This window comes from Phodopus roborovskii, unplaced genomic scaffold (genome assembly GCF_943737965.1).
Source record: "Phodopus roborovskii unplaced genomic scaffold, PHOROB, whole genome shotgun sequence".
Classification (NCBI taxonomy): domain Eukaryota; kingdom Metazoa; phylum Chordata; class Mammalia; order Rodentia; family Cricetidae; genus Phodopus; species Phodopus roborovskii.
In genome coordinates, this window is record NW_026126433.1 from 9,582,147 (window position 1) to 9,609,834 (window position 27,688).

The 27,688-nt window shown below is 41.7% G+C and overlaps 1 protein-coding gene across 11 annotated transcripts in view; it reads right to left on the reverse strand.

Annotated features, from left to right (window-relative positions):
- Positions 1-27,688, reverse strand: part of Tnik (TRAF2 and NCK interacting kinase) — a 369,052-nt gene that overhangs the window by 276,360 nt on the left and 65,004 nt on the right. For all 11 annotated transcript variants that reach the window (XR_007834625.1, XR_007834624.1, XR_007834626.1 and 8 more), the window contains exon 2: positions 11,516-11,581. Coding sequence is in view for 8 of the 11 variants with exons in the window: in XM_051185885.1 (XP_051041842.1) it covers positions 11,516-11,581 (66 nt within the window). In the remaining 3 variants the exon portion in view is untranslated. The remainder of the gene's footprint in view (positions 1-11,515; positions 11,582-27,688) is intronic.

A 27,688-nucleotide genomic window follows, 5' to 3' on the forward strand; every position in this document is an offset into this window, starting at 1 on the left:
TAAAAACACAGCGATGGGGATCTGTAGTCCCTGGATGGCCAGGCATCCAGTCCGCAGGATAGTGGGGTGGGGGTCCTGTAGAAGTCAGGCAAGCATGTACTAGCCAGGGGAGTAGAGGTAGACACCCATAAATCTTCCTTCAAGAATATTCTTTTGTTATATGAAATACTGGAGCTTCTTGTGGCTAAATGCTGTACTACTAAACAATAACTGATTTGAAGATACATGTAAAGATGAAGGAGAACCTCACTTCCAAAACAGTAACAAGAGCCAAGCCATGCATGGTGACACATGCCTACAATCAGAACACTTGGTAGTTGGAAACAGGGGGATCAGGAGTAATGGTAGTGAAAATAACCACAGTCTGGAACACTCTAATACAGAAAGTGCTCACAATATTCTTAAGGATTCAATGCAGAAAGGTTGTATTGTTAGGTTAGTCTCTACCTGAAGGTGGGTCATGCAACTGTAAGAGAAGCTGCCAGTTTCAATCTGAACACAAGATGTGCTGGTTTGGACCATTGGTTTGGACCATCGGACAGAGGACAAGGTGGATTTGGATGTGTCACCTAGGGAATGCTTTCATCGGGACAGCTCAATTGCAGGCCCACGGCTGGCCTGTCAGAGATTGGGTCCTGAGTCTGAGAAGTCCCCACCACATCTTCATTGACGTAAACTGGGAATGTGGTGTAGCTGGTAGAATGCCTGCCTTGCAATCATGAGGACTGGAGTTTTTTTCCCAAGCACCCACTTAAAAAAATCTAGGAATGACAACACATGGCTGTAATCCCAGCACTGAAAAGGAAGATCCCTGGGAATTGGAGGCCACCCATAGAGTCCTGGTGATACTCAAAAAACAATGTGGGGAGTGCCAACCTCTGCCCTACACACACACACACACACACACACACACACAAACACATGTGTGTGTATACGCATGTATGTATGTATGTATGTATGCATGTATGTATGAATATGTATATATTTATCTACTTATTTAAAGAAAATAAGGGAGGGATGGAGAAATGGTTAAGAGTTCAGATATCAGTATCAGCATCTATGTTGGGGGGAGCAGCTTACAATTGTTTAACTCCAACTTCAAGGAAACCCAATACCTCTGGCTTCCTCATGTACCTAGATTCATATGCACATATCTACCTGCAAACACACATACATATTTTTAAAATTATAGCAAATCTCTAGGAAAGAGAAGGAGCAGGAGAGATAGAAGGCTTATGACCAGGCATGGTGAACCACACCTGTAAGCCTAGCACCATGAAGCAGAGGCTATAATAGAATTTCTGTGACTTTGATGCCTGCCAGAAAGGGTAGGCAGAATGTGAAACATGGAAGGGGAGAGGGACAGGGACAGAGACACTAGGGGACAGGAGAGGCAGAGATGGGAAGAGTCACAACAGGGAATTCAGCTTGGAATCAGGAAAACTTCTGGAGCCAGATGTGGGTTGTGATTATACAACAAAAGAACTGGGTAATGTTACCACCTTTAAAGCTGTCCTTAAAAATGACTAAAATGCCCCCATTTGCATTATGTGTATCTTTGAACAAAAGGAGAGAAATGCAGCTGGAAGGGCAGTGACATCCAGCAAAGACAATGAAGTAAGTACCATACACCACCTCCTTGTAAAGGATGCACAGATCAAACTGAATTTAACAAGAAAGGTTTCAAGGAAAGCCAGCCAACATGTTAATGGCCTGCCCAAGACCGTATGTTCAAGTCAATGGGTCATATTATACAACCATGGACAGGGTTCCTAAAAGGGAGCGCATTCTCCCTGAGGGATACTGGACTCTTCACAGAATTTAGCCCTAATTCTCCCCTGTAGTATGCACAGACAGTATGTTTAGTGTTACGATTACTATTGTGTTAGATTGTTTGTAATTGTTTAGGGTCTGAGGGGAGCCAGCCACCATGTTTTCAATCCTTTGTTATAAATGGGAATGGAGTGGATACAGACATTCTGTGCATCACCTTGGAAAGTAAGCAACAGGACAGAGATCTAAAACCACGCTCAAGGCCACAGAGCTCATCAGAAAAGTTCACCCCAATCGCCACCCCCACTAGGCTACTCTCTTCATCCCCGACCCTCAGCAAGGGAGTGTGAACTGCATTTGCTTATCACACACATTCACAAACATCCAAGTGGATTTTTATGAAAATACACTTGAGGTTAAACTTACTATAGAGATAACAAATTCAATCTCAGTGCTCAGGAAATTGGTTGTTCTTTGTAAAGGGCCTGAAATGTTTTCTATACACAAGTCATTCAAAAGAGAACAGCTCTAAATTCTGCACCTATAATCCTGACAGAGTTTCGTTTTGCACATTACAAATAACAACTCAAGAATAAAGGTCATGATGTGGTAATAAATACAGATGTTAATTACTTGGCAACACTGTATAATCACCAAAGGCAGCATTGTGAGGATCCTATGTGCTAACTTACCTTCTATGTCATGCATTACTATAAGATGGCATGGAAGCATTTTGGTCTAACACAGGCTGGAGTGGGCACAGAAGTGTCAGTCTGTGTCTGACCCAGATAGGAAACTTCATCATCTTTCATTTCATATCAAAATACACATTATTACAGACTTGGTGTGCCCAGTGGTAGAGCCTTGACTTTTTGATCCTTGGCAACCACAATGAAAAAAAAAACCTAGAAAGTTTCATTTGTGAGGCATTGGGGACCTGCTGAAACCTGGTGTGTCTAGGTGAATGAGCAGGTGGAACAAAAGGTCCCTGTGACTGCACCTTCAACAGAGCCGCCCCGAGCAATGCCACCAGGACAGAGAAATGTCTTCATGCTGTGCTAGGCATTTGGCACACATCACCCTGCTAATGTTTCTATGGTCAGGAGAATCCCTGAGACCATTCCAGCACAATCCATTCATGATGCTTATGCCTCTTGGCCTACAATGGGTTAAATCCTTAGGAACTAACTCAAAACTCTTATGTCATACAACTGACATGCTGAACAACACAGCTGCAGCCATGCTCAGCTTATGGTGGCCTGTACTTAGGCAAAACCTAACACAAACCTATTTTATAATGAGGTGTTGATCATCTCATGAAATTTATTGATTGTTGTATCAAACTCGACAAACAGTGTGGCTGCCCAGATCCTCTTCACACCTCTGCAGAACTGAAAACTCATATCAGAAACCACTTGTCCAAAGCTAAGTCACAGCAAAGTTACTAAGTTGCCTCGGCACACACCATCATGTCAGAAAGGCAGAATAACCCTCTGTCTGCATCTAGTCCCCATTCACTTCTACCATCTACCCTGAAGCAGGCAATCACCAACCATCAGGCCTTGGTTAATACTGCTCCTTCCCTGAGAGTATCTACTTTATTCCCTTTTATTCACATCTATCTACCCTTCAAGACTCAATATTGAATGGCAGGATTATAACATGTATAATGCTATGATGTTTATTATAAAGATGGGTAAGGTTATAGCTCATATTGTAGAGTGTATAAATGTAGTTAAAAACCCTAGGTTAGATAAATAACTAATCTTTTGCTAGTTACAAATAAAACCTCAAGATGAATGGTCATTGTGTGGTAGTAACTATTGATGTTTAAGTACTTGGCAATACTTTATAATCACCAAGACATTCTGAGATCTTCTTGGTCAGATCTCATACCACCTGAGAGGCCAGGCCTTGACTCAGTAGCTTTCTATCCAGGCTGGTTCTGAGCCCAACAATAGCCCAACCGGATCCAGATCTCTAGAGAAGAGCTGGGGTATCTACAGTTCTTCAAAGCTGTCTGGAAGGCCTCTGTGCACAGGGAGGGCTGAATCCCACTAACTGCAGCAAACAGTCCTAAGTTTGTTAGCATCTCTGGAGGTCCCACAACCTGAGAAGATTGTATAACCAAGAGATAAAGATGCCCAGGTGACAACAAGTAATTCATTATACCCAACAGACAAAAGGTATGGCTGATGGCCTTGAGCCAAATTAGATGCAAATAACATGGACATCTATAAGGAGGGGGAACTCATCAGGCCAGCCTAGTTTAAAGGTAAACGGCACTGAACAAGAAGGATAAAACTGTTAGCCCCCAGTTTGCCTGCCCACCAGCAAAGAAAATAGTCTTTAAAGCAATGCTATCGCAAAATGTATCTACAGCTACAAACAAAGCTTTGTGTGCATCACAGCATCTTAAAGACAATGTGTCAATAAGTGTTTTTTGATACTAAAAAGAAATTCTACAATTTTCTCACCCTTGAATATGCTGGTTATTTAAATGTAACCAAACAGTACCCTTAATACTACCACTAATTGCTTTGAATAGGTGAGGTGTCCTGTGCTAAATAGTACAAAAAAAATCGTTTTTGAACATCAATATCCTACACTTGGCCCAACTGCTGGGTTTATAAAGAAATAGGAGAGAAAGCCCTGAAGCCATGGTTTACACTAAGTGCCTCTAGAAGCAATGGGATGAGAGGCCAGAAAGTTGCTGCAATGAGAACACACACACACACACACACACACACACACACACACACCCTGAATAAACTACTTCTATTACCTTTGTAAGACTCTATAATGAATGACAACAGCAGTAACTCAAGCCTTGAAGATGTAAGATGTCAAGCAATTTATATTTAACAAAACGCTTTCATAGGCATGAGTTCACTATGGCATAGTGAGGTGTATAAAAGTGGAGGGGTGTTTTCATATCAGATCAATTAAGCCTCCAATGAATCTATAGCAAACCAAAGGCTATAAGGCTAGTGTGGAAAACCCTTCTAGATGCCTTCCACTCCCACATGCCTCTCTCTACCCCACACTCCATCACTAGGACATGCCTCTCTCTACCCCACACTCCATCACGAGGACAAATGAAGGCTAATAATGGCTTGGATAATACTATTGATTCTCCCCTCCAAACTTATAAAATAATTATATTATCTAAAATTGCTCTTACCTTATCAAAGTTTTATAATGCTGGAGCCAATGATATTTCCTCCTGATAGCCAAGCTTCTCTTTATTACTTATTGAGAAACTGTCACTTTTGAACACTCAAGTTGTAATAACTCAATCAATAAATTGATGACCTTGCAAACAAGAAGACCTAAGTTGGATCTATCAGCTGATGTGTTCTGCTAATCTCCATGCTGGGGTGGTGGAGCAAGGCAGATCCTGCCACATTCAGGCCAAACAATGATAGACCCTATCTTATAAAACAAGCCAGCCTACCTCAAGAGCCTACAATACCACTATTGGGCATATCCCAAAAAGATGGACACTCAACACCACAAAGACATTCGCTCAACTATGTTCATAGCAGCATTATTCATAATAGCCAGAAGCTTGAAACAACCTAGATGCCCCTCAACTGAAGAATGAATAAAGAAAATATGGTACATTTACACAAAGGAATACTATTTGGTGGTAAGAAACAATGACAACCTGAAATTTGCAAGCAAATGGATGGAACTAGGAAAAACCATCCCGAGTAAGGTAATCCAGACCCAAAAAAGACAAATATAGTATGTACTCACTTATAAGTGGATCCCAGACATAAAGCAAAAGATAGCCAGCCTACAATCCACAACCCTAGAGAAACTAGAACCCTCCTCCAGAAACAGATAGAAGGCAGGTACATAAATCTACAACTAACCAATGGGCCAAGCTCCTAGAATACAATCGAAGTGAGGCCGGAGTAATAATATGAACAAAGGAGTCAAGACCATGATGGGGGAACCCACAGAATGAGCTTAACCAAGCTAGTAAGAGATCACTGACTCAGGTCTGACAAATGGGGGAACCTGCATAAAACTAATGTGGTTTGATCAAGCCACACCGCCTGAAACAGAGTACCAGGTGATCCTACATTCAAAACAGCTGGACAAAGCAGCCTTACAGACTACAGCCAGGATTTCTGCATTTTCTTAGAATCCCCCATGACAGCGCCCTTACTAGCAGGAGTTTGGAAAGAACGACGCCCAGATTCCCAAATATTGTCTATAAATATTTGTTTTCATTTAAATGGACTTGGTTATATAAAATAAAAAAAGAAAGAAAGAAGGAATGTTTAAAAAAAAAAAGACTTAACTAGACTCTCTTAATATAGGTGACAATGGTGCAGCTGGGACAATATATGAGGTCACTGGCAGTGAGTCCAAGGTGTAACTCTAATGCACAAACTGACTTAGTGGAGCCCATTCTATATGGAGAGATACCTTGCCCAGCCTAGGCACCAAGTGGGGGAGGGGGTTCTTGGTCCTATCACAAGGAGTAGATGGAGCAGATGGGAGGTCTATGGGAGGTCTGGGAGATGGTATGGGGAAATGGGAGGGGAGGAGGGAGGAGGAACTGGGATTGGAATGTAAAAAATAAATTAAAAAAAAAAAAAAGAAAACAAGCTAGATAGCACTTGAGAAATGACAACCAGGTTGTCCTCCACATGCATGTGTACTCGCACCCTCCCACACCCACACACAGAGGAATACAAACACACAGATGCTTACACGGAGAGACACACTTATATACACATGCATACACACGCAATAAATAAATATTCAAGATGAATTGTAACACATAAATGACAATTATGTCATCAAATGCCAAGAAGCATTGATCCTTGGTTCTAAAACAAATTATGGTGCCCTGAGCAGCTCAGGTACTGGTCAAACATGGAATACAAAGTACATGATGTGTGTTTTGCCTTCATTGCTTTGTGTCATAAGACATTTTATAAAATCAAGATCATGAAAAGACTGGCATGTGTGTTTAGAAAGAAGAAAATGTCTTTAAGAAGCTGCTGTGTCTCGGGAACACACTCTGGGCTTCCACAGACCATACATATGATTTTCCAGAACCTCTCTAACTTGCACTACTAATAATGGAGGAAGAAATGCAGACTCAGAATAAGTAAGTCCATTGTCTTTGCACAACTCGAACAAGGCAGCGGCACACTGAGAAGCCAGCTCAGCGCTGCTCCACAATCTTTCCACTTACAAAGATGCTAAATGATAGCTCCGGTGGAGCATGATGCCAGGACTTCCCTAGTCCAGCCCACCTCGGCCTGCACTCCCCATATAGCCCAGGATGCCAGCCAGGGAGTGCTGTCATCGTGATTCCATCAATATGATTCAGTACCATAACAATTTTCCCAAGCACTAAAACCAACATGCTTATGCTCCACAATCTCAGAGAGGATTGAAGTGAGGCATGTAAGAAATATGGAGGAATCCATGTACTCCCATTTGAGTTTGTCACCCTAGGACACACTGTGTCTCCCTACCTCTGCAGTAACAGTTTGTACCTCAAGATGGAAATTAAGAAATAGAATAGAGCAATATTCATTATAAACATGAGGCTAATTTCATTAATAAATGTTAACTAATTATTTTGAAATATTCAAATAATCTCTCTGTATTGTGGTGTCCTCCATAGGCTCACATACTTGCATACCAATTGTTGGGGTTTGGGGCAGGGTATGCAGACTTTAGAAGGTGCAGTCTTGCCCAAAAAGCACATCATTGGAGTGAGCTTTGAGGAGCCTGGTCCTGCTTCTTGCTCGCTCCTTCTCTGCCTTTGGGTGCCATTCACCCCTGCTCCAATTTAAACTCTTCCTTCTCAAAGTTGGTTCTGATCATGATGTTTTATCACACCAAGAAAAAAGTAACCAATATACTCTGTTTACCAAAATATCTCCAGAGGCCATTAGACTCCCAGTAGGTAGCATGCTGACAAATGCCAAAACCTTTTGCAAAATGGCATGTGGCTTTGTGCTGGTTTGCTTTTAGTTTTATTTTTTGTGTTCCTTTAGAATGTTGAAAGTTCTTTGTTCCTTTTGTCTTTCATTTATCAAATGTAACTCAGTCCTTATTAACTTTAACAATCCATGATTTATATATGGGTTTTGACAATATGCAGAGTGCTGAATTCCTACCATCCACACCTCTGATATTTTTTTTATTATTTGTTTAAGTATTTTATTTTTCATATAGAGTTATATATACTTTTTATGTAAGAATATAATATACTTTAAGCATATTCTCCTTTATAACCCATGATACTCCCCTTCTGATCTTTTAATTAATGTGTCTAAGCATTTGCCTATATGTATGGCTGTGCATTAGGTGCATGCCTGGTGCCCTGGGAGGCCAGAAGAGGGCATGGGATCCCCCAAAACTGGAGTTACAAACAGTTGTGAGCTACAATGTGGATTCGAGAATTAAATCTGGGTTCTCTGGAAGAAAAGCAAGTGCTCTTAACCACTGAACAATCTCTCCAGTCCCTTCATTTTGTTTTAGAGTGGAAGCTGAAGCTATGGTCACAGGGAGATACTGTTCTCAAAACAAAACAAAACCCTAATGATCAAGTATGGTGGTGATAATGGTGTACACTTTTAATCCCAGCACAATGAAGGCAGAGGCAGGTGGATCTCTACATTGGAGGCAATCTGATCTACAGGGGAGTTCCAGGAGAGCTGGGTTTACACAGAGAAGCTCTGTCTCAGACAAAAAGAAAGAAAAAAAAAAAAAAAGAAACAAACAAACAAAAGTATTTTTAAAATTATGAACTTATTCTGTCTTATAAATAAAATTAAGAATAAAACTAAATCATATTATCACTTGATTACTGGAACCAAACTTTTATAGATAATTCTTGACTTGGGAGTGAGGCTGGAGGTAGTTTTGGAAAGCTACACATTATTTAATGGCTTTCACATAAAATATTTCTATTTCTAAATTAGATGTATATATCTCTGATGCAGATGCAGCTCAGGAAAACGTTTTATTTATCATATGGCACATTTCTTCAAAGCTACTTGAAAATAAAATTATACTATGACTCTCCTAAGAGAGCTTATTAAAAAGTCTTAAGAGAAATTATTCTATATAATAAAGATTACTCAGTTACTCATAAGATTATGCTCTAGTTTGTGAAGCTCAGGATCACTAACAGGTAAATTCACAAAGCTAATTTAATTACAACAATTAATAGGATTAATATTTAGTGTAAAGAAAACATTTCTCATACAATATTATGTGGAATGATTCCTTCCCAAGGCTATAAAAGTTCTATACATGCCTAAAATATTTTAGCAATGTGCCTATTCCACAAAAATTGTAAATGCATGGCATGAAAAATTAGTTCCCAATTTAATTAAGTTCTCATTCTGTAAATTCAGATGTTGCTGCTGTGTTTCAGTCCTTTAGCATTTAGGCAGCAACAGGATTGCATTGGTCCTGAGGAAACTGGACCATTTCTGGCCATGTTTTAGGTGGTGACCTAACACAACCCAGTGACCTAGAAAATAAAGCCAGAACTAAACAGGAAGTTACAATTCTTTAGATAAGGCAACTCAAATTCTCCAACAAAATTCTCACTGGATGAAAAATTGTGACAGCCACAAAACAGCAAATAGAGCTGTGAGACAATATCTATTTCCTGTCCTCAGGTCACATGGCCTAACCATGATCTCTCTGCAAACTTTGCTTTAATGAAAAGTTGCAAGTATTGTACTCTTAAAGAGCAACAGAACACTTTAGGATGACAATGTCAACTACCCACTTGCTGGAGACCGTCCGACTCTAGAAAGGTGTGAGACTCTTTGATGCTGGTTAAGTTTTTAATTGTGTTGTTGTTGTTGTTGTTCATGCAATGTCATGGAATTAGAGACAATGCTGAATTTTCCACGAAGTCTCATTTATAATTGAATGTTGCATTCATTATTTTATCATTATTGTGATGAAATATCTTGGGGGAGGGCAACTTGAAGAGGGAAGGATTTCTTTTGGCCCTCAGTTTGGTTACTATAGTCCATCAGACAGAGAAGGATGCTGTAGGAATGTGAGGCAGCTAGTCACACTGCATCCCAGGCAGAAGTAGAGTGATGGATGCTGGTGCTCAGCTGACTTTCTCCTTTTTATTCTGTCTAGAACCATAACAAATAGGGCAGTGCTACCAAATTTTAGGGTACTTCCCAACTCAGTTTCCTGAATCTTGAAGCTGCCTCACAGACATGACAGAAATTTGTCTTCTGGGCGATCTGGGACCTGTCAGAATGACAGTACCACATACCTTTGCTCTATCCTCTTGGGTTCTACCTGTTAGGTAAAAGCTGTTACGTGTGCCCTAAATGTCTCCTCCAATGTTATCCTGAAACTAACAGCACACCACTGTTACTCCACAGTGACAAGTCAGAAATCTTTTTCTGCCTAGAATAGAGTTTACTTCATTAGCCACATTGCATAGCAAGTTCAATCCAATTTCTCGAGCTGCAATAACACAATCATCCAACCTAATTATCTTCATTGCAGGTATTTAAAAGCACTTTCTGAGCAACATCTCTATCTGTGTCAGGTAGGATCAACATCAAGTGAACATAGTCTCCATTCTGTCTTCTTGAGGATTAACACATTAGGAAATGGTTGTTTCTTGCAAGGGAGAAATTATCTCTCACCCTTTGTGGGTACCAAAAAGTGCTTCCTAGTCAATAAAAGCATCCATGCACTGCTACTCACACTAGTGCTTTGAAAGCCAGGTTCTCACAATACCTTAAGCACACTTGCACTTTTAGCATTCTGCAGAATTGAGACTATTATAGTCCGTATGACTTGTACAACACCTTGAATCGACTGAGAAAAATTTAGGGCAAAGAAGGAATTTTTTTAAAAGCATGACAATCAGAGATAATTTGTACTTGAAATTCCATCCCATACCTCCACAACTTAGAATAATGATGGCTGCTCCCTGGAAATGATCCAGAGGACATATCGGCTTGTTTTTGAAGGATTCTTAACAGCTCGTTTACTGAAAGCCCCCAAATTCTATTTCTAAAATAGTTCATCTATTTTTCTTCTCAATTGTCAAAAGAGAAATCAACTTATATCTTCTTTTAAAAGAAAATAGATAATTTATTAGGGGAAAAGACTCCTCTTGAACATTTTTGAATGGATTTGTAGGCAAAATGAATAAAGGAGAAGGAAGTCCAATCCCAATTCAAGCTAGCCATTTCACTACTTCCTAACTTGTGGAATTACATTAGTTCACTGCGGTTCTGGGTCTCTGCTTGTGAGTGAGTGAGCTTTCTCCCAACACTGCAAGGGAGCTCATTTGACTTATGCCCTGGGCCAGCAACACATTACTTCTGCAGCCGTGATAGTCTAATAGCTTGGATTTCAACAGTGAATGGTATCCTTTGCTCCTTTGGAAAGCAGCTTGGCAGCGCTCAAAGTGATGGAATCTAACCACTTAGGCGTTTCGGATAAGCACCATCTGATGCTTACTTCTGATAAAAAACACTGTGATAAACACCACGGGGGAACACTCAAGCCACAGAACTCCATGTAGTCAGTACAACCACAGCTACATCCAAAAAAGGATGGAGAGGAGTAAATGAACTGGTATATGGTTTCACTAGATGTCTGTTGTGATGAGGCATTTAGGAACAAGCATGGACAGCATTGCTGTTTGGAACTAAAATCCAATGCCACATTCAAGCCATACTCAAGCTTAAATTCTTACCTTATACACTTGACCATACGTCCCATTTCCGACAAGTTCCACCAACTCAAAGATCCCTGCAGGGTCCTAAAGAAAAACCAACAATCAAAATTTAAAAACCATCCCAGGACCTGTCATCACCAAAAGCAAACATTTACTCAAAATAAGCCATTAAATCACTTGAGTTTGATAGAAGGGCATCTTTTAGATGCAACTGCTGAATAGTATCAATTTCTAAATTAATTTAATTAAACCACAGCTATGAAATTAGTCAAATTCACTTTGTTTTCGTTTCACACTTTTATGATGAATTTAAATCAGACAAAATGAAATTGTTTTCCATTAAAACAATAAAAAGGGTGGCTAGGGACATGACTCAGTCCACAGTGTCCTTGCCATGCTGTCGTGGAATAATACATTTGTACAACGTAAAAAGGTGTTTTCTGATTGGTTTAATGAAATTCTGACTGGCCAATAGCTAGGCAGGATTTCCAGACACAGAGCACACTGGGAAGAAGAAGGGGGCAACATGAGGAGACAAGGAGGAAGCAGGAACGCAGGATGGACAGTATGTAGACAGGTACATGAACCTTGGAGCAGCACATAGATTAACAGGAATGGATTGATTTACATTATAAGAGTTAGTTAGAAACAAGCCTAAGCAATCAGCCAAGCTCTCATACTTAATAAAAAGTTTCCATGTGGTTATTTGGGACCTGGATGGTGAGACAGAGAAAGACTCACTACACTATGCATGCATAGAGGACCTGAGTTCCATTCTCAGGACCCACTTTAAAGAGCTGGACATGACAAAACATGTTTCAAATCCCAGCACTGAGAGATGGAGACAGGAGGGTTCTGGAGACTTACAGCTCAGCCACTCTAGCAAATCAATGAGCTCCAGGTTCAGTGAGAAAAAGCAAACCCTGTCTCAAAACATGAAGTGGAGAGGGACTGAGGGAGATACCTGGCATCAACCTCTGGCTTCCGCATGTGGACACATATCCATGCATGCCACACCTATATCCACATATGTGTGTATACTCACATACATACAATAAGCAAGAATTAACTTTTTTCTCACTAGGGAATCGAGGTACTCTTGCAGCACATATCACCTAGAGGGAGTTCTGATTTTTTTTTTTTTAAACAATTTCTCTGGAAATGTCTGAGCCACTTACTAGGTGGATGCTGGGAAGGAAACAAGGTATGCTGGCTAGTTTATTTCTTTGTTTTGGAAGGATATAAGCAAGAGTGATCTGGTAAGAAGAAACCTCAGTTGAGAAAATGACTCCATCATGTTGGCCTATAGACAAGTCTGTGGGATATTTTATTGATTCATAATTGATATAGGAGGGCCCAGCCCATTGGTAAGGCCCCCCCTTGGACTGGTAGTTCTGGGCTGTGAAAATAACAGGCTGAGTGAGCCATAGAGAGCAAGCCAGTAAGCAACTTTTCTCCATTGTTCTTGCTCTTTTCCACATGTCTCTACTCTTGCTTGAGTTCCTGCCCAATTTCCCTCGATGGTGCACAGGGATCAGGACGTAAGCCAAATAGAACCTTTCCTCCCCCAGTTGCTTGTGTTTATCACGGCAACCTGATACAACATGTTCCTCAAGTGTGAGCAATCTTCCTTATGGGATTCAACAGTCTCCAAGAAAGAAATGGGGATCTAGGAAGCCGCCCATCCGCCTGAATGGTTTTCCTTGGGTTCATCTCTCACCTCTGTAATATTGCCACTGTAAAAATATGCTTGTACAGTACTCACAGGGGTAAATGTGGGATTGGGAATTCAACATAAGAGAAGGATTATAGAAGTTTATGGCAGCAAACAGGTTTCTATCAACCCTCAAAGTACCATGGGTTCTGTGAATGACCCAACAGTCAATGTTACTACTGTTGAGCTACAACCCCAAGAAGTGAAAAAGAAAATGATTCATAAAAATCCACAAAACTTCATAAAATTTAAGTCTGACTTTTACCCCTATGACTTCTAACCCAAAGAAATTGCTTCTTAGAAGAAATAAACTGAGATCAGGAAAATGTCTCAAGTGATAAAGGCCAGAAAGCCTGGGGACATGAGGATCCCCCAGGAACTGCCTGGTAGAAAAAAAGAGCCAACCTCCAGCAAGCTGTCCTCTGAACACACACACACACACACACACACACACACAGAGAGAGAGAGAGAGAGAGAGAGACAGAGAGAGAGAGACAGAGAGAGAGAGCTAAAAACATAAACACAATTTTTAAAATGTAATTTTCTTTTTAAAGTCAAGCAGCAGGGAGAAGAACTCATTCCCAGGCTAGGCAGGGACAGGGAGGGAAGGGAGAAAGAGATACTTAGCACAACTAATTACTGCCCTGTCAGCATATGAGCACAAAACAGCCAGGTCTAATGATTTCTCAGGGAAACACAGACATTTTCTTTTAAGGTGTGATCTAATTTTTAAGTGTTAGTCATTTAATTTACCTGAAAAAAATTGAGAGGTGAAAACAAGCAAACAAACAAAAACCACCTAAGAATGGAGCCTACCTGAAGGGCCACACAGAAGAGCAACTGGTGCGCATTATGTCAGGTGGGTGGCAGGGAGAAGGGACCAGCCCAAGCCTCAGATTCAGACAGACCCAGACCAAATGCAGCTTTAACTTGACCCTAGGAGGGCTTAAAGGCTCAGGCTAGTGTCTGAGCCTGTAAAGCAGAGGTGACTTTTATCCTTCTGTGACCCCATGAGAAGTTGACAACCTATTAATACCTAATAGTAATCACTTTTGGGTTTTGACAAGATCTCACAGCCAAGGCTGGTCTCTAACTCACTGTGTATCACTGTGGCAACTTTAACCCTGATCCTGCAAGTGCTGACATCACAGGTCTGTAGTGCCATGCCCAGTTTATGTGGTGCCGGGTGAGAGCCCAGGGCTCTGGGTGTGCTAGAAAAGAGTAGAAAGTGAGAGGGACAGCTCCATGGTGCAGCTGAAGGGGAAGATTATATTGTAGATATTAGGGAGAGTACAGCCGGGATTAACAGGAGGGGCCCAGACCAGGGAAAGAAAACAGTGGACTAAATATGGCCAGCAGAATGGACTCGTTTGGTCATGGGGGTGGAGGGCAAGAGAGGGGCAGGAGAGAGAGCACCAAAAGAGGAGGACAAAAGAAGTCCAAGAGGGTGTATAGCCAAAATGGCATGGTTATACAGGAATGAGAAGCTGGGCGAAGGGAGGCCCATACACTAGAGAAATTCAGGGTAGGAACGGGGTGAGGAGAGATGAGGAGAGCTGTGGGTAGCTGTAATGCTGAGAAAGCTCCGAGGCCAGCTTGTGACTTGGTAGCTATGCTAATAGGCACCACAGATAGCCACTTTTGGACCTGACAAAGTATTCTGTGAACTGAGGAGCCATGCCCCTAATCTACATAACCACTTTTATCCCCACGTGTGACACCACAGCGTTACGAAGTGGAAGAAAGGCTGCGTCTGAGCCGTCACTCTGATATCCCTGAGGAAGGTGGCAGATAAGTCAGAGTTCTTAAAAATTAGTCTACACTAAATCAGAGTCCTCCCCTCAAGCCAATGGTCAAGGGTCTTTCAAATACTCCACTTGGTAAGCTAGGGAGATGGTGAGCAGGTAAAGAGCTTGCCATGCAACTGTGAGGACCAGAGTTGGACCTCTAGCACCCATGAAAAATGTCAGGCTAGTGCTGTGACTGTCTTGTAATCCTAATGCCAGAGAAGCACAGTTGGAAATCCCCAGAGAAAGCTGGCTAGCTACACTAGTTGAAGTGGTGAGTTCTGCTTCACATAAGGTGGCAAGTGTCCCAAGTGAGTGCCCTATGAGCCAAGCAACTGCCATGTTGGGGAGTTAAACTATGGAACTGCAAAGGGTTGTCACAGCTAGGCTGACAAAAATTTGCAATCCTCCCCCTGAATAAATGTTCAGATTAGGGCACAAGATTCTAGTCTGAAATCCTTGCTCCATATCTCCTGCCAGGATGCAGGTAGCCTGTGGGAAGAGCTAGAGTGTGCAGATCTGGGAAATACAGCACACTGACTCCAGGTGTGTGACTTGGGAAAGCCTGCATCCTGGTTGGGTAAGACTCTCCAGGTGCAGCCTGTTTGCAGAGGAGTGACCACACCCCTGTAATTAACCCCTCACCTAGGCTCAGTAAGGAAGCCCAATAAATTCATTGGTGATCTTTGCACAGAATCATGGCTTGGTCCATCCTTGGGATCTTGGGAGGAAGGGTAGACTGTTTTACATAGGCCCCAGAGAAGGAATGCTAACAAGGGTAATCGAAAGATAGTCAATATTAACCTCTGGCTTTCACACACATATGCGCCTACATACACCCCATATACATATCCAACAAAATCAGAAATGGGAATCTTTTGGTCACTGAGAAGAAAATCTGGAATAAAAACAATAGAAATTAGTCATTCACAGCTGGTCCATAGAAGTATAGAACCAAGGTGGGGAAACTGTTAGGGACATCAGCAATGCGTCACCACCCATAACTAAGGCATTGTCAAGGCCACTTGGGAGCCCTTAAGAGAAAATTTTAGTTTGCTAACTCCTAAGCCATTTAGAACAGCAGGTTTCATACAAACAAGATTAGAAATAAGAAAGGGGAAGGGCTAGACAGGCCACAAATGGGAGCAGTTGCTGTTTGTTTCTATGCTGTCTTTCCTAGTAGTTTGTTTGTTCAGTGATGTTTCTGCAACATGCTCGAAAGGAATTCTTCTTGTGCTTGAAATATCTCAGCTAGAAAAAGAAAGAGCAAAAAGGATAGGGATGGGAAGGTGGAGGCCCTATCTCCCTGAATGGACATATGAACCAGCCAACCAATGCCAAGGAGGCTCCATACAGCGTTCCAATGGCTGCAGGAGAGAAAAGCCTTCTCCTGGACACATCCAACGGGCTCAGAAGCAAAGGCCAAAGGAGCTAAAAAATCTCATATTGACTGGCTTTGAAGAGGCAACCACAGTGAGAAGAAACTGGTTAGTCAAAAAAACAAAAATAAATTTAAAAAAAATGACTCAGAATCTCGTATTTATATCCACAGAGCCGATCTATCACAGAGTGTCTTGGAACCACGTGTTCATGGAGTGATGGAAGAAGGATTTGACCAGCAATGCAGCAGATGTAGAGCTCCCTCAGACCCCACAAAAATCTTTCTCCCCATTTTCCAAATACCTGAGTCCAAGTGCTAGAAGAGCAGGCGGTTTGAACACATGAACATCATTGCTAGTTATGTCCCTATGGCACAACATAAACAGGGCAAGCATCTAGTTTTGCCTTGCACACTTGCCCCAAATAACTTCTTCCAAAGATGGACCATGACCTCAATCCTTGTGCTTCACGGTCTCTTCTCAGTCTCATCTTGCCCTTCCCCTGGGAGCCATTTACACTGCTGCACATCAGTGTCAGTGGAGATAGTTGGCTTCCATTACACCACTCAGTCCTCTCCTAGATTACATTCCTCCTGCCCACCACGACAATGCTCCACCCCCTCCCGTCTTCCCAGCCCCTCATTTTGTTCACCAAATGCCAATGGTCTTACCTTCAAAAGTCTACTTTATCCCCCCAATTCATGTGATAGACCCCACCACCTCTTTCTGGGACTTCACTTTCGGACAGTTCTTGCCTGTTTATTGCACTCGTCCTTCTAAAACAAATGGAACAGCCAGTGTGGTTGAAATTGAAGCCAAGGTCCTGCTATTCTCAGGCACGGCCTTTGTCACCAGCCCCATGTTTTGTCATTCTCAGCTATTACCAACCAGAGCCTCGCCACCTGCCATTTCCCCAGCACAACACACTGGTTTCTATTCCCCGGTACAGTAATGCCTATTTGCTACAGGCATCCCTTTCACCATTCCCTAGCAACCAAGCCTGTCCCTGGAAACCCATGATGCCTCTTCTATGAGGCCTTTCATGATGCACTGGCTCCCATTGCATCTGCTGCTTGTGCAGACCTTGGTGAGACCATGTGTCCTCAGAGCTGCTGCCCTTACACGTTGCTCTCCTCTGATGAGTTACAAACAGCCTGTGGTAGAGAAGCACTGTAACATTTACCTAAATCTTTCCTGGCACTTGCATCCGCCCCATACATAACTCCTAGCTGTAATACTGAGTGAGGGAGGCGTTCAGTACCCAATTCTCTATCACCTGTGTGGAAGAAGCTGGGGGAAAAAATAAAATATGAATAGAAAAGGATTGGAATGTGGAGCCAAAAGTCTAGCAACCCATCCTTTGTTTTCCATCTCAACAGTCACTGCTGTAGTCACCTCCCAGCCACGTTACACCAATCTCAAAAACATAAAGCTATCACATATGTAAGTCCCTATAGTATTCCCAGCTTTAAAGACACCCATGAAGTCCACAGGTGTGACAGGTTATCAGGACATGGCTGTGTGTAAGGCCACAAGGAGGAATGCTGTCCCTAATAATCATGTTACAAAGACAAACTAGCAGAAAGACAAGAGCTGACTTAATTCTCCCTTTCATGTTTGCTTAGCTGTCTTAAAGCCAGGATGGGCAGCATGGAAGAAGGTTATACACTCTGTGGAGAAAAGAGCAAACCACTGACATTTGCAGAGTGGGGATCCCTATTGCCTACATATGCCTATATTCAGACCTTAACCTTTATTGAGAGGCAGAGAAGAGAATGTAACTCCAAGCTAGAGTAGTTTGCATTATTTCATAATAAAATCTCACTGCACATCAAAAGGCAGGCTGTTCCCTGGGGAAAAAAAGGTTAGTTCTCAGCAAGTGCTGATAACTAGTTAGATTAGTTGTTGTAATAAGAAATTGAGGTAATAGCTAACATTTCATGACCACTTATGTGCTGAGGACTATATTCAGCATCTTCTATAAATGGTTTATTTAATTATAACAACTCTGTCAAGTGGGTGGCTTTTTGGTTTTGTTTTGTCATATTGGGAGTTGAATCTAGGGCCACATGCATGCTAGGCAAATGCTCTATTGTTGGGCTAAAACTTCAGTCTTTGTTTTAGTTTTTATTTTGCTGTTACCTTCTTGGGGAGGGGTTGGTTGCATACATTTGAGGCTAACATCAAACTTAGTAGTTGCCCAAGATGGTCTTGAATTTCTGATCCTCAGACTCCACCTTCCAATACAGACATATTCCACCATTCCCTGTTTGCACAGGGCTAGAGATAGAACCCAGAGTTTTGTGTGTGCCAAATTCTCTACCAACTGACTATAGCCCCAGGCCCTACTTTTTGAGGTCCAGGCTTGAGGTGCAGGCAAACCCTGAGCTTGCAGCCTTTGGTACTAGGTTTATACCACACACCTTTACCACCAGGCTTTAACTGCTATTGCTATTACTACCTTTAATTGTCTTCAGGTAAGGAAACTGAGGCACAACCACAAATCAGATTTCTCATCCCCTAATTGAGTACCTAACATCTCTCTGGCTTTGGCAAGATTCAGAGCTGCTGTGAGCCTTAATCTCATCATTCTTAAATGAGGACTTAATTCCCTTCCTCCAAGGTTGCTGTGAGAGTCATGACAGTTTCTAGACCAGCCCAGATCTGATATGTAATCACGCTTCAATAAACATCCATCATCTTCCATTCTTTTGTCTGTTGTATACTTCAAAATAAACCCAGTTAATAAACAAGGAATATGCCACAGGAAAATCCAGTCATTCTTTTATAAATTTGTAGCTTTGAAAACACATAAATCTGGAAAATCCAGGCAAAGAAAACATATTGCTTTTCAATGGATACTATCACCACAGGCTTAGCAAACCAGTTAGGTATTCACGGACAAAGGAATGTCTTGTTGTAAATGTGAGGTTTTCAGGCACCCAGGTCACTGGAACAAATTCACTCTTTCATCGGCTGATGACATGTAGGCAGCATTGGCACCTTGGGCCTGACCTGCAGTTGACTGAAGAGTTTAAGATCTTGGAATTAATATTCCCAGGCTCTGGGTTAGACTTTCATTCATCCAGGCCCCCTGAATGATGCTAGATTTATTGGGATACAAAGTAACCTCCCAAGGGTTGGAACAGTTATTCTAGGTCTCTATTGAGAATACCACTTCCTTTGTATTGTAAATGGTGCTATATATCCCTTTCTTCATCATTCCAGTTTTTGACAATGAAGATGGAAGAAGGACCAGAAAGGACCATGAGCAAGGATCAGGATGTCCAACCTGTGGCTTGTGGGCCACATGAATCCCTGGGTGTCTATAAACATAAATATCCCAGCTAAGTTGTAGACCACAAGGTGGTATCAACAGGTTGGATGCCCCTTCTCTAAAACACTACTTTTAGACACAGCATAAGACTCTGAAGCAGAATCTCTTACTTGAAGCCCTAGTCCTTTGTCAGGGTAAATAGACCCCAAAAGAATTCGGATGGTTGATCCAGCTCTTAGAACATGTCTATCCCCGGATTGCCCAATGACATCTGCCAGGCGACTGTGCTTACTCTACACTTACTGGCCTGAAAAAGACCAGAATGTTATTTCTCATAGAGCAATACTTAGCGGCAGTTTTGTTGGGTTTCAGCCCTAGCTGACAAGTACAAGCTTACAAAAGCAAAACAGAATGAAGCAACAGGAACGGGGAGCACTCCACATTTGTCTGGAGCCTTAGGCTTTTCCCATACCAGCCTTCCAAAGCAAGTACAGCATACCCAAGTGCCCTTTTTGACTTGGCACCCTTAGATCCTAGTCCCTTCTGTTCTCACAGTGGGCCAGGTCCTTCCCAAGCAAGTTCTTACTTCCTGACCCTTTCTAATTCAGAGAGTAAGGTGACAAAGGAGTCAAAGGTCATGCCTTACACAATAGAGTTTATTTAACCTCTGATATCTACAGGCACCATCCATAGCCACCTGCTGTGTTATGTATTATTCAGAGTAGAAGCCCCTTTCCCATGTTGGTTCCAGTTGATGGAGGAAAAGGAACATATGTAAAGAGCTACATTCTGTCATTAAACAATAATGACAAGTGACACAAAGGAAAAGCTATCCTAAGACATCATCTAGGATATCCAGAATATAAACCAGAAACTTATCTTCATCTCATGTTGGCCCAAGCCACACACTGGAAGCAGAAAAGGAGAATAATGTATAAAACGAGGGGTTAGGGATACAACTCATTGGAAGACCTTGCCTAGCATGAAAGAGATCCTATATTTGAGCCCTAGTTTTTGTTGTTGTTGTTGTTTTTGTTTGTATGTTTGTTTGTTTTTGTTTTGTTTTGTTGGTTTGCGTTGTGTGTATGTACATATATATGAAAATAAAGCACTTGCTTTATCTTACCTGATCCTCTCTATAGAGGACAAATTAAACTACGCAGACATTTCACAGGTTTGGCCCTAAACCACATTCAAATCTGGATCTACAACTTGCTAATCTTGTTTAGCTTCTCACATTCTGGTATCACCATCCTTAAAATGGGATCATACTAGCTAGCCTACCTTCTGTGCAAGCCTGTTTCCTGCGTGTGAACACACCAGAGTCTCATGTTAGACAGAGTCCTCTGGGAAGTCTTGAGTCAGGTAACTCCAGGACTCCATCTGTCCCTATTTGAGGTTGTCTTCTACCAGGACTGGGTGCCCAGCCAGATCCTAGCAGGGTTAAAATGTAACAGTTGCTAGGTCTCTAGGACATTGCTGTCAAGGCTATTGTCTCTAAAGGCAGAACTCAGACCCTCCTTACATCCTGGCTGGATTTCTGTGGGTGTAGTTCCACTCTTAAATGGTCAAGAGCCAGCAACAGAACAGCTTATAAGCCCCTGCCACTGTTCACCCAATAAACAATTCTGCAGCTCAAGCTGGACTTCACAAAGGCAGGGCTTCAAATGGGGTTTCAAACCTGGCTCCTCAGAGTAATAGCTGTAAGACTGTAGGCTTTTTCAATCTAGAACAGACTTTAGTGCTATTCTGGGGGCAGGCAATGACCTATGTGCTTTCCATGCATTTTTCCACCTGAATCCTCATAACTATTAGCCTTGGCCAAGCACTGCTACTCTTACCATAGTCACAAGCTCAACATTTTAAATCTCCTTCAGATGTCTGCTAAGTGCAGTCTTAGAAGTGCTGCTCATTGTGCTGCAAATGATGCTGTTCAATCTACACATCCAACTTTTTGGAAAGCATATCCATGCTTTTAACCTAGAATCATTTTGTGAGTCCCCAAGATTTTGCTGGAATGCCTGGTCCCAAAGATACCAGGAGTCTCACTCAGCACCTGTGGCTCCTCCCAGCACTTCTCACCCCCACCCCCACCCTAAAGCCCAGAGGCCAGACTCCATGGCCTTGTCTATTCTGCTAGCCATGTTCTCTGTCTGGATTCCTCCAGATGTCTCTGGCTGTACTCTTCCTTGTTTCTACAATAAAAACCTTCTCCTCAAGCATACATAGGACAGTCATTCCTCATCTTCATTCAATATCAATAAGAGAAATAGTCTTATGACCCCCACTTTTCAGAAGATGAAATGAAGTCTTCCAGGAATAAAATAAATTGCCCAAGGTTAAAGTAAATCATAGAGATAGCAGTCAAGAGTGTGAAGTAAGGCTTTAAAAAAAATAAGGGTAAAAGTGCTTCCCCTGGAGTACTGTGCTGAGCATGTAAAGCAACATGTATGAAATATTTAACACAATGCATAGCAGTGCTTGATAAACAAGAACTTCGTGCTGGGGATATTAAAAGTTGCCCCAAGCCAATAACAGCATGGTCAGTACTGGGTCTAGCATTTAAATCTAAATATTTTGAAATCCAAGATTTTAAACTGTTGTGCACATCTTTACAAATGGCCCCTAATAGAATTATTGTGGAGGATAGCTAGGACCATGTAGTTTCACGGTGCAGGCAGAGAAGTGTTGGTGACCTCAAGCTCAAACCTGCCAAGTGGCTGGGAACATACAAAAGTTGGTTTTTCCATAGCAGTTCTGTCCCTGCCTCCCATTGGAGACAGGATTCTGGAGGGAGGAACCAAGCAACTCAGATTTCCATATGAAGCAGTCAGACACCCACACTCACTTTGCTATTCTGTGAGATGAACACTAACAACTTTGAATTAGCCAGTCCGTTAGTGTGAGAAGCAGCAGTGCTTATCAATCAAGACCACGGACCCTGCAGCTGAAAAGCCTGATTCTGAGCTGGGCTTTACTGCCAAGAGGCTGGGCAACTTTGACCATGCTTTTAATCCCTCTGCCTCCATTTTCTCAGCTGTAAGAGTATCCATAATAGAAGGTATTATAGCAATATCTGACATATTTTAAGATCTCAGAAATGTGCACTAAGAATCCTTGATCCAAAATTGAATAGCTTCCATTTGTTTTATACAATTGAGAATTCTGGGTATCTAGATCTCATATTATAAACAGTCAGTGACTACCAGGGGAATGAGGGTCCCAGGTATTAGCTGTGTCATCTATATTAACTTCTGACACAGTAAGACCTCTCTTGTCATTTTACAGAAGAGTACTGGAAGCCCTCAATGAGGACTCATATATGTTCATAAAGGCAGGTTTGCTACCAAAACAGTTGTAGTGACTCGTCCAAGGCGTTGCTGGTTAAAATTGAGTCATAACATCAAATATTCGCTTTTCTGCCCTTTTCCTTCTGCTCAATGGAAGCCTTTGACATTCCGTACCATTCAAACAGGGGCCTGAAAGGGGAGGCTCCAAGGGTGACGAGGAACATATAAGGCAGTTGTAAATTCTAGTTGATTGATTGATTTGAAAAATAAAATTAATTTATGCATAGAGCTCATAAAACGTGAGCTCATAATTAATTTTATATTGAGATAATCCATTTGGTAGGTCATGCATATATATCAACATAGGGGATTAATTATTATTTTCAAAATATATTTTTTCTTTGTTCACAGAACTTATATAGTCGTAGCTATCATTTAGCTTTCCATACTGATGAAAACAAAAAAATTCTATAAAAGATAATTTTGTTCATTGGGAAGTAGGTTTATATAGTTAATAACATAAACCTAAGAGAAAATGACCAAAGAAAGATTTATAACACACATTTGAGTATTTCTTCGGGTTTTGATGTGCAATTATTTTGTTTTATTTTTAAAAGATGCATTTGTCATTTTATGTGATTATGTATGTGCCTGGATGTATGTATATGTATTGTGTGCCTGAATGTATGTATATGTACCACATGTGGGTAGGTGCTCATGTGAGCCCTCCAATGTCCTCTGCAAGAGCAGTAAGTGCCCTTTTGCACTGAGACATCTTTGCAGTATGGACCTGATTATTTTAAGCTTTTGGCCACAGTTGAGGCTCACTGACTAGTATTCTCATGCTCCTTTGCCTGAAGTTCCCCCGCCATATACACACACATGCACACACTGAAATTCCACCTGCCATATACACACTGAAGTGTTCCCTGCCATATCCACACACCAGTACATGGAATACGGGATATAAGCCCACTCAAGATTTGAATGAAGAGGCTGTTTCCAACACATTTTGAGTCAAAAATCAGCAGGCTGATTCCAGAAAGCAGGGCAAGATTAAAAAAAAAAAAACTTGTGCGTGTTTCAAAAGTTTTGGAAACTAGGCATCTTCAGCTCTCCCAGAGCCCACCGAAGGTCACAAACACAAGACATTTGGAAGACTGATCTCCACACAGAGGCTCTCGTTTCAGTCTCTCCCATCAGCAGGCTCCACCGGAGGTGACTGGTACAACTTTTGTGGGAAATGCATCTCAAGGCTTACAGAGATATGCAAACATTGGATTCCTCTAGACCTGTCAGGACAAGGGAACGTTCCTGTATTTCCAGCAACACAAGGTCCAAATGATGGGAACCAGACTCACGACTCACAAAGACTTTGGCATTCTGCCTTTGCAGAGATGCTGAGATGAAGGAAGAAGATAGCAGCTGCACCAGATGGACTTGAAGACAAGAACTGATTGCCTAAATAATTAAGTAAGAAAGATTAGGAAGGCATCCAAGCCTCTACTTTGGAAAGGAGAGCCTTAGCTGGACCATTCCCCTCAAAGCTACTCATTTACCACCTGCTTATAGCAAACCAATTACATGAATATTTGCTTGAAATTTCAGCAGCTCTTCCCACACAGCTAGTGACTGGTGGGAGCTGGGAGAAGAGACAAGCTCTACTCTGACTCTAGGAAGCATAAAAGCCACCCTTGACTGCCTTTTCAACCCTGACCCCTCCTGACAGCAGAAGGGACCCACAGGTAAAGGTTCACGATGGGCAGACTAGACACAGTGATAAAGTCATTGACTTAGGCCTTCTCTCTGGGGCACTCAAGAAGGTAAATACTGATTGCTTGTGTCTTCTCTGATCCTTTCATATCCTGGGTGGATTGGGATGGCCCAGGGCCATGTAGGAACAGCTGAGAGTATGTCAACAGATTCCAGAGGCAGAGCCTGTCATCTGGCATATGAAGATACAAACCAATCCCAGTCCATCCCTTGATGTCACTATTAATGGTACAGATGGCTGGTTATCAACTCAGACAGAATGTTGGATGCTTATAGGGCTTCATTTGTATATGATCCCCCTGACTCAAAGTTTTTTGTGCCTATGGCTAAGCTAGCATGGTGAGTGTGGGGAGGGATGTAGTTTGTTGGTATTGCAAGACAGATATTGGAATAGGAAGCTTTTTTTTTTTACTATCTAATGAGCAACTAAAGGCAAATTTAGACAAATCAAAAGCTATGGCTGAATTTTCTTGTGTCAAAGTTTCTATAAATATTAGATTTCCAATGTTTGAGCAACAGGAGACATCACTCAGTCAATAAAATGCTTACTGTACAAATGCAAGTGCATGAATTCAGAGTTGAAGTACACACACACACACACACACACACACACACACACACACACACACACACACACACACAAATGAAGCACAACAGCACGTCCTGTAATCCCAGTCTGAGGAGATGAAGATAGGAGGATCCCTGGGACTTACAGCCCCTCCTTTGTTTTTGGTAAAGAACCCCAGAGCAAGGCCTGGCCATACCCACAATGTGGGTGGCTCATCCCACCTTGGTTAACCTGATCTAGAAACCCCTTCACACATATGACCAGAGGTATATCTCCCGGTGATTCTAGATCCTGTCAAGCTAACCATATTAGCGCCCCCACCCCCACAACCCCTCAGCCCCCTCAGGCAGGTCAGCAGATTTACCATGGAACATTCTAGAGGACTGCTCAGAGGAGGCTGAACAAGCTGGAGAAAGGTTTTTATGTCCCCTGCCTTCTCCTTTCCAGATGCTGGAAATGCAAATGTTCTACCTTGAACCCTGTAGCCATTTCTGATCCTGAACTGAATTAAGAATGAAGATCGATCATATGTCAGACTGTTAGAAAAGAACAATAAAACAACCTTAAGACTCAGATTATCATGGAACCTCCATGCCATCACTGGCCTGCCTATGTCTGAACTTCATTAAAAGAGAGATAGAATATCTTCCTAAACCCACCAAGAGTCTGGTTTTCTATCTAGTGCAGATAGATTCTAATCTGCTTTGAAATGTGTTGCTCAGATTTTAAATTTACCTATATGTGACAGCCCTGCTTATTTACACTCCTCTTACACACCAGCCCTTTTGTCTCATAGTAGAAGTGGACGTCATTACAACTGTTCGAATATATCATATCGCCTTCTTTGTACTAGAAAATGGCATTTTCCTGGGCTTTTGAGATGTTTTATTTTTAAATTACATACACACATATATATATATATATATATATATATATATATATATATATATGTACCTGGGGGGGATCTCGGCACACAAGTAAAGGCATCAAGTCCTCTGGAACTAGAGTTTCGGGCCGTTGTGAGTGACTCACCAGAGATGGGGTCTGGGTACTGAACTGTGGTTCTTTGCATAAGCAGTGTGAGCTATTAGCCATCTCCCCAGTCTCTCCCAATATTTCTTGGAGCTGGATATGGACACTTGACTTACTCTGCCAGTGAACTGTGAAAGGAAATGTTGAGCACTTGGAATGTCTGAGTGCCAATTTGAGCTATTGTGATGACTATGGGCATATGTGTGTATTCAAAGCTCCCACTAGGGTGTGTCCTTGGGGCACTGATGCATAAAATCCTCTGTTTACCCACACTCAACATACAGCATGCTCAAAACCCAAACCTCATTTGGAGAAAATCACTAAGAATATTTGTTACCTTAGAAAAAGTTAGGTCATTCTCAGTGACAGAAATATCTAAAAATTATAACAGTAATAGTTATGCTGTATAGTGCTTTCTGATTTTCAAAACAGTATTAGAGACAAACTACTTGTTCACTATATATTTGTATGCCCTAATTATACATGGTACTTCATAAAAGTTGTTATTTCACCTCTGAGTCAATCCTATGAGGAATATTGCTCAAAACAACAAAAACAAACAAACAAAAAACCCTAAGACTACATACAATAACCAAACTGCTCCTACTGTCTCCAGCCCACAACATGTAAAGATGGTCTTGAAAAACCCTTACCACACTGGCTAACAACACACAAATTCTGGTGACTCATTCTTACTAAGAGCTATAAAAACTCAAAAGACCATACCTGCTTTTACATGGCTGACCATATCCTATAGGGACTAAAGCAGAGAATGCTGGGACTTGTAGTCTCTGTACCCAACTGAAAAAAAAAAAAAAAAAAAAAAAAACGAGACCTACAAGTCTTCTGACAGCCCATTGGAAGGCATTTGAACTCCAAACATGCTTTTGAAGTCACTGTCAAGGTAACCTAGCATCTAAGAAAAGTCTCCTCACCATCATGGCAACCAGAATGGTTTACTTTGCACAAAGAAAAAGCTCAGGCTCCATTCCAGCCAGGATTGCAATTTGACTGTATTCCACTTTCCCCTTGCAAGTGCTACTAAAGGAACAAGGCTTCCTTTAAAAATGTTTTTTACTGGCTTGTGGAAAAATAGCCTTTTTTAGCCTCGATTTTTTTAAAACGGAAGAAGGCAAGGAGGGTATCTTTTATTGCTACAAGCAAAGAGACTTTAAGATGGTCTCTGAACAATTGATGGTAAGGGTTGACATGTACTAATCCAGTGGTCCACACCCAGGCCAGAGAATCCTATGGAAATGTCAGTGCCATGCCATGAGCAATGGCTCTCTGTTAGATGGCACTAAACTGAATTGTTCTAATTTCCTGTACACTTTCAGTGTGCTATCACAGACCCTTTCCTAAGCTGCTCAA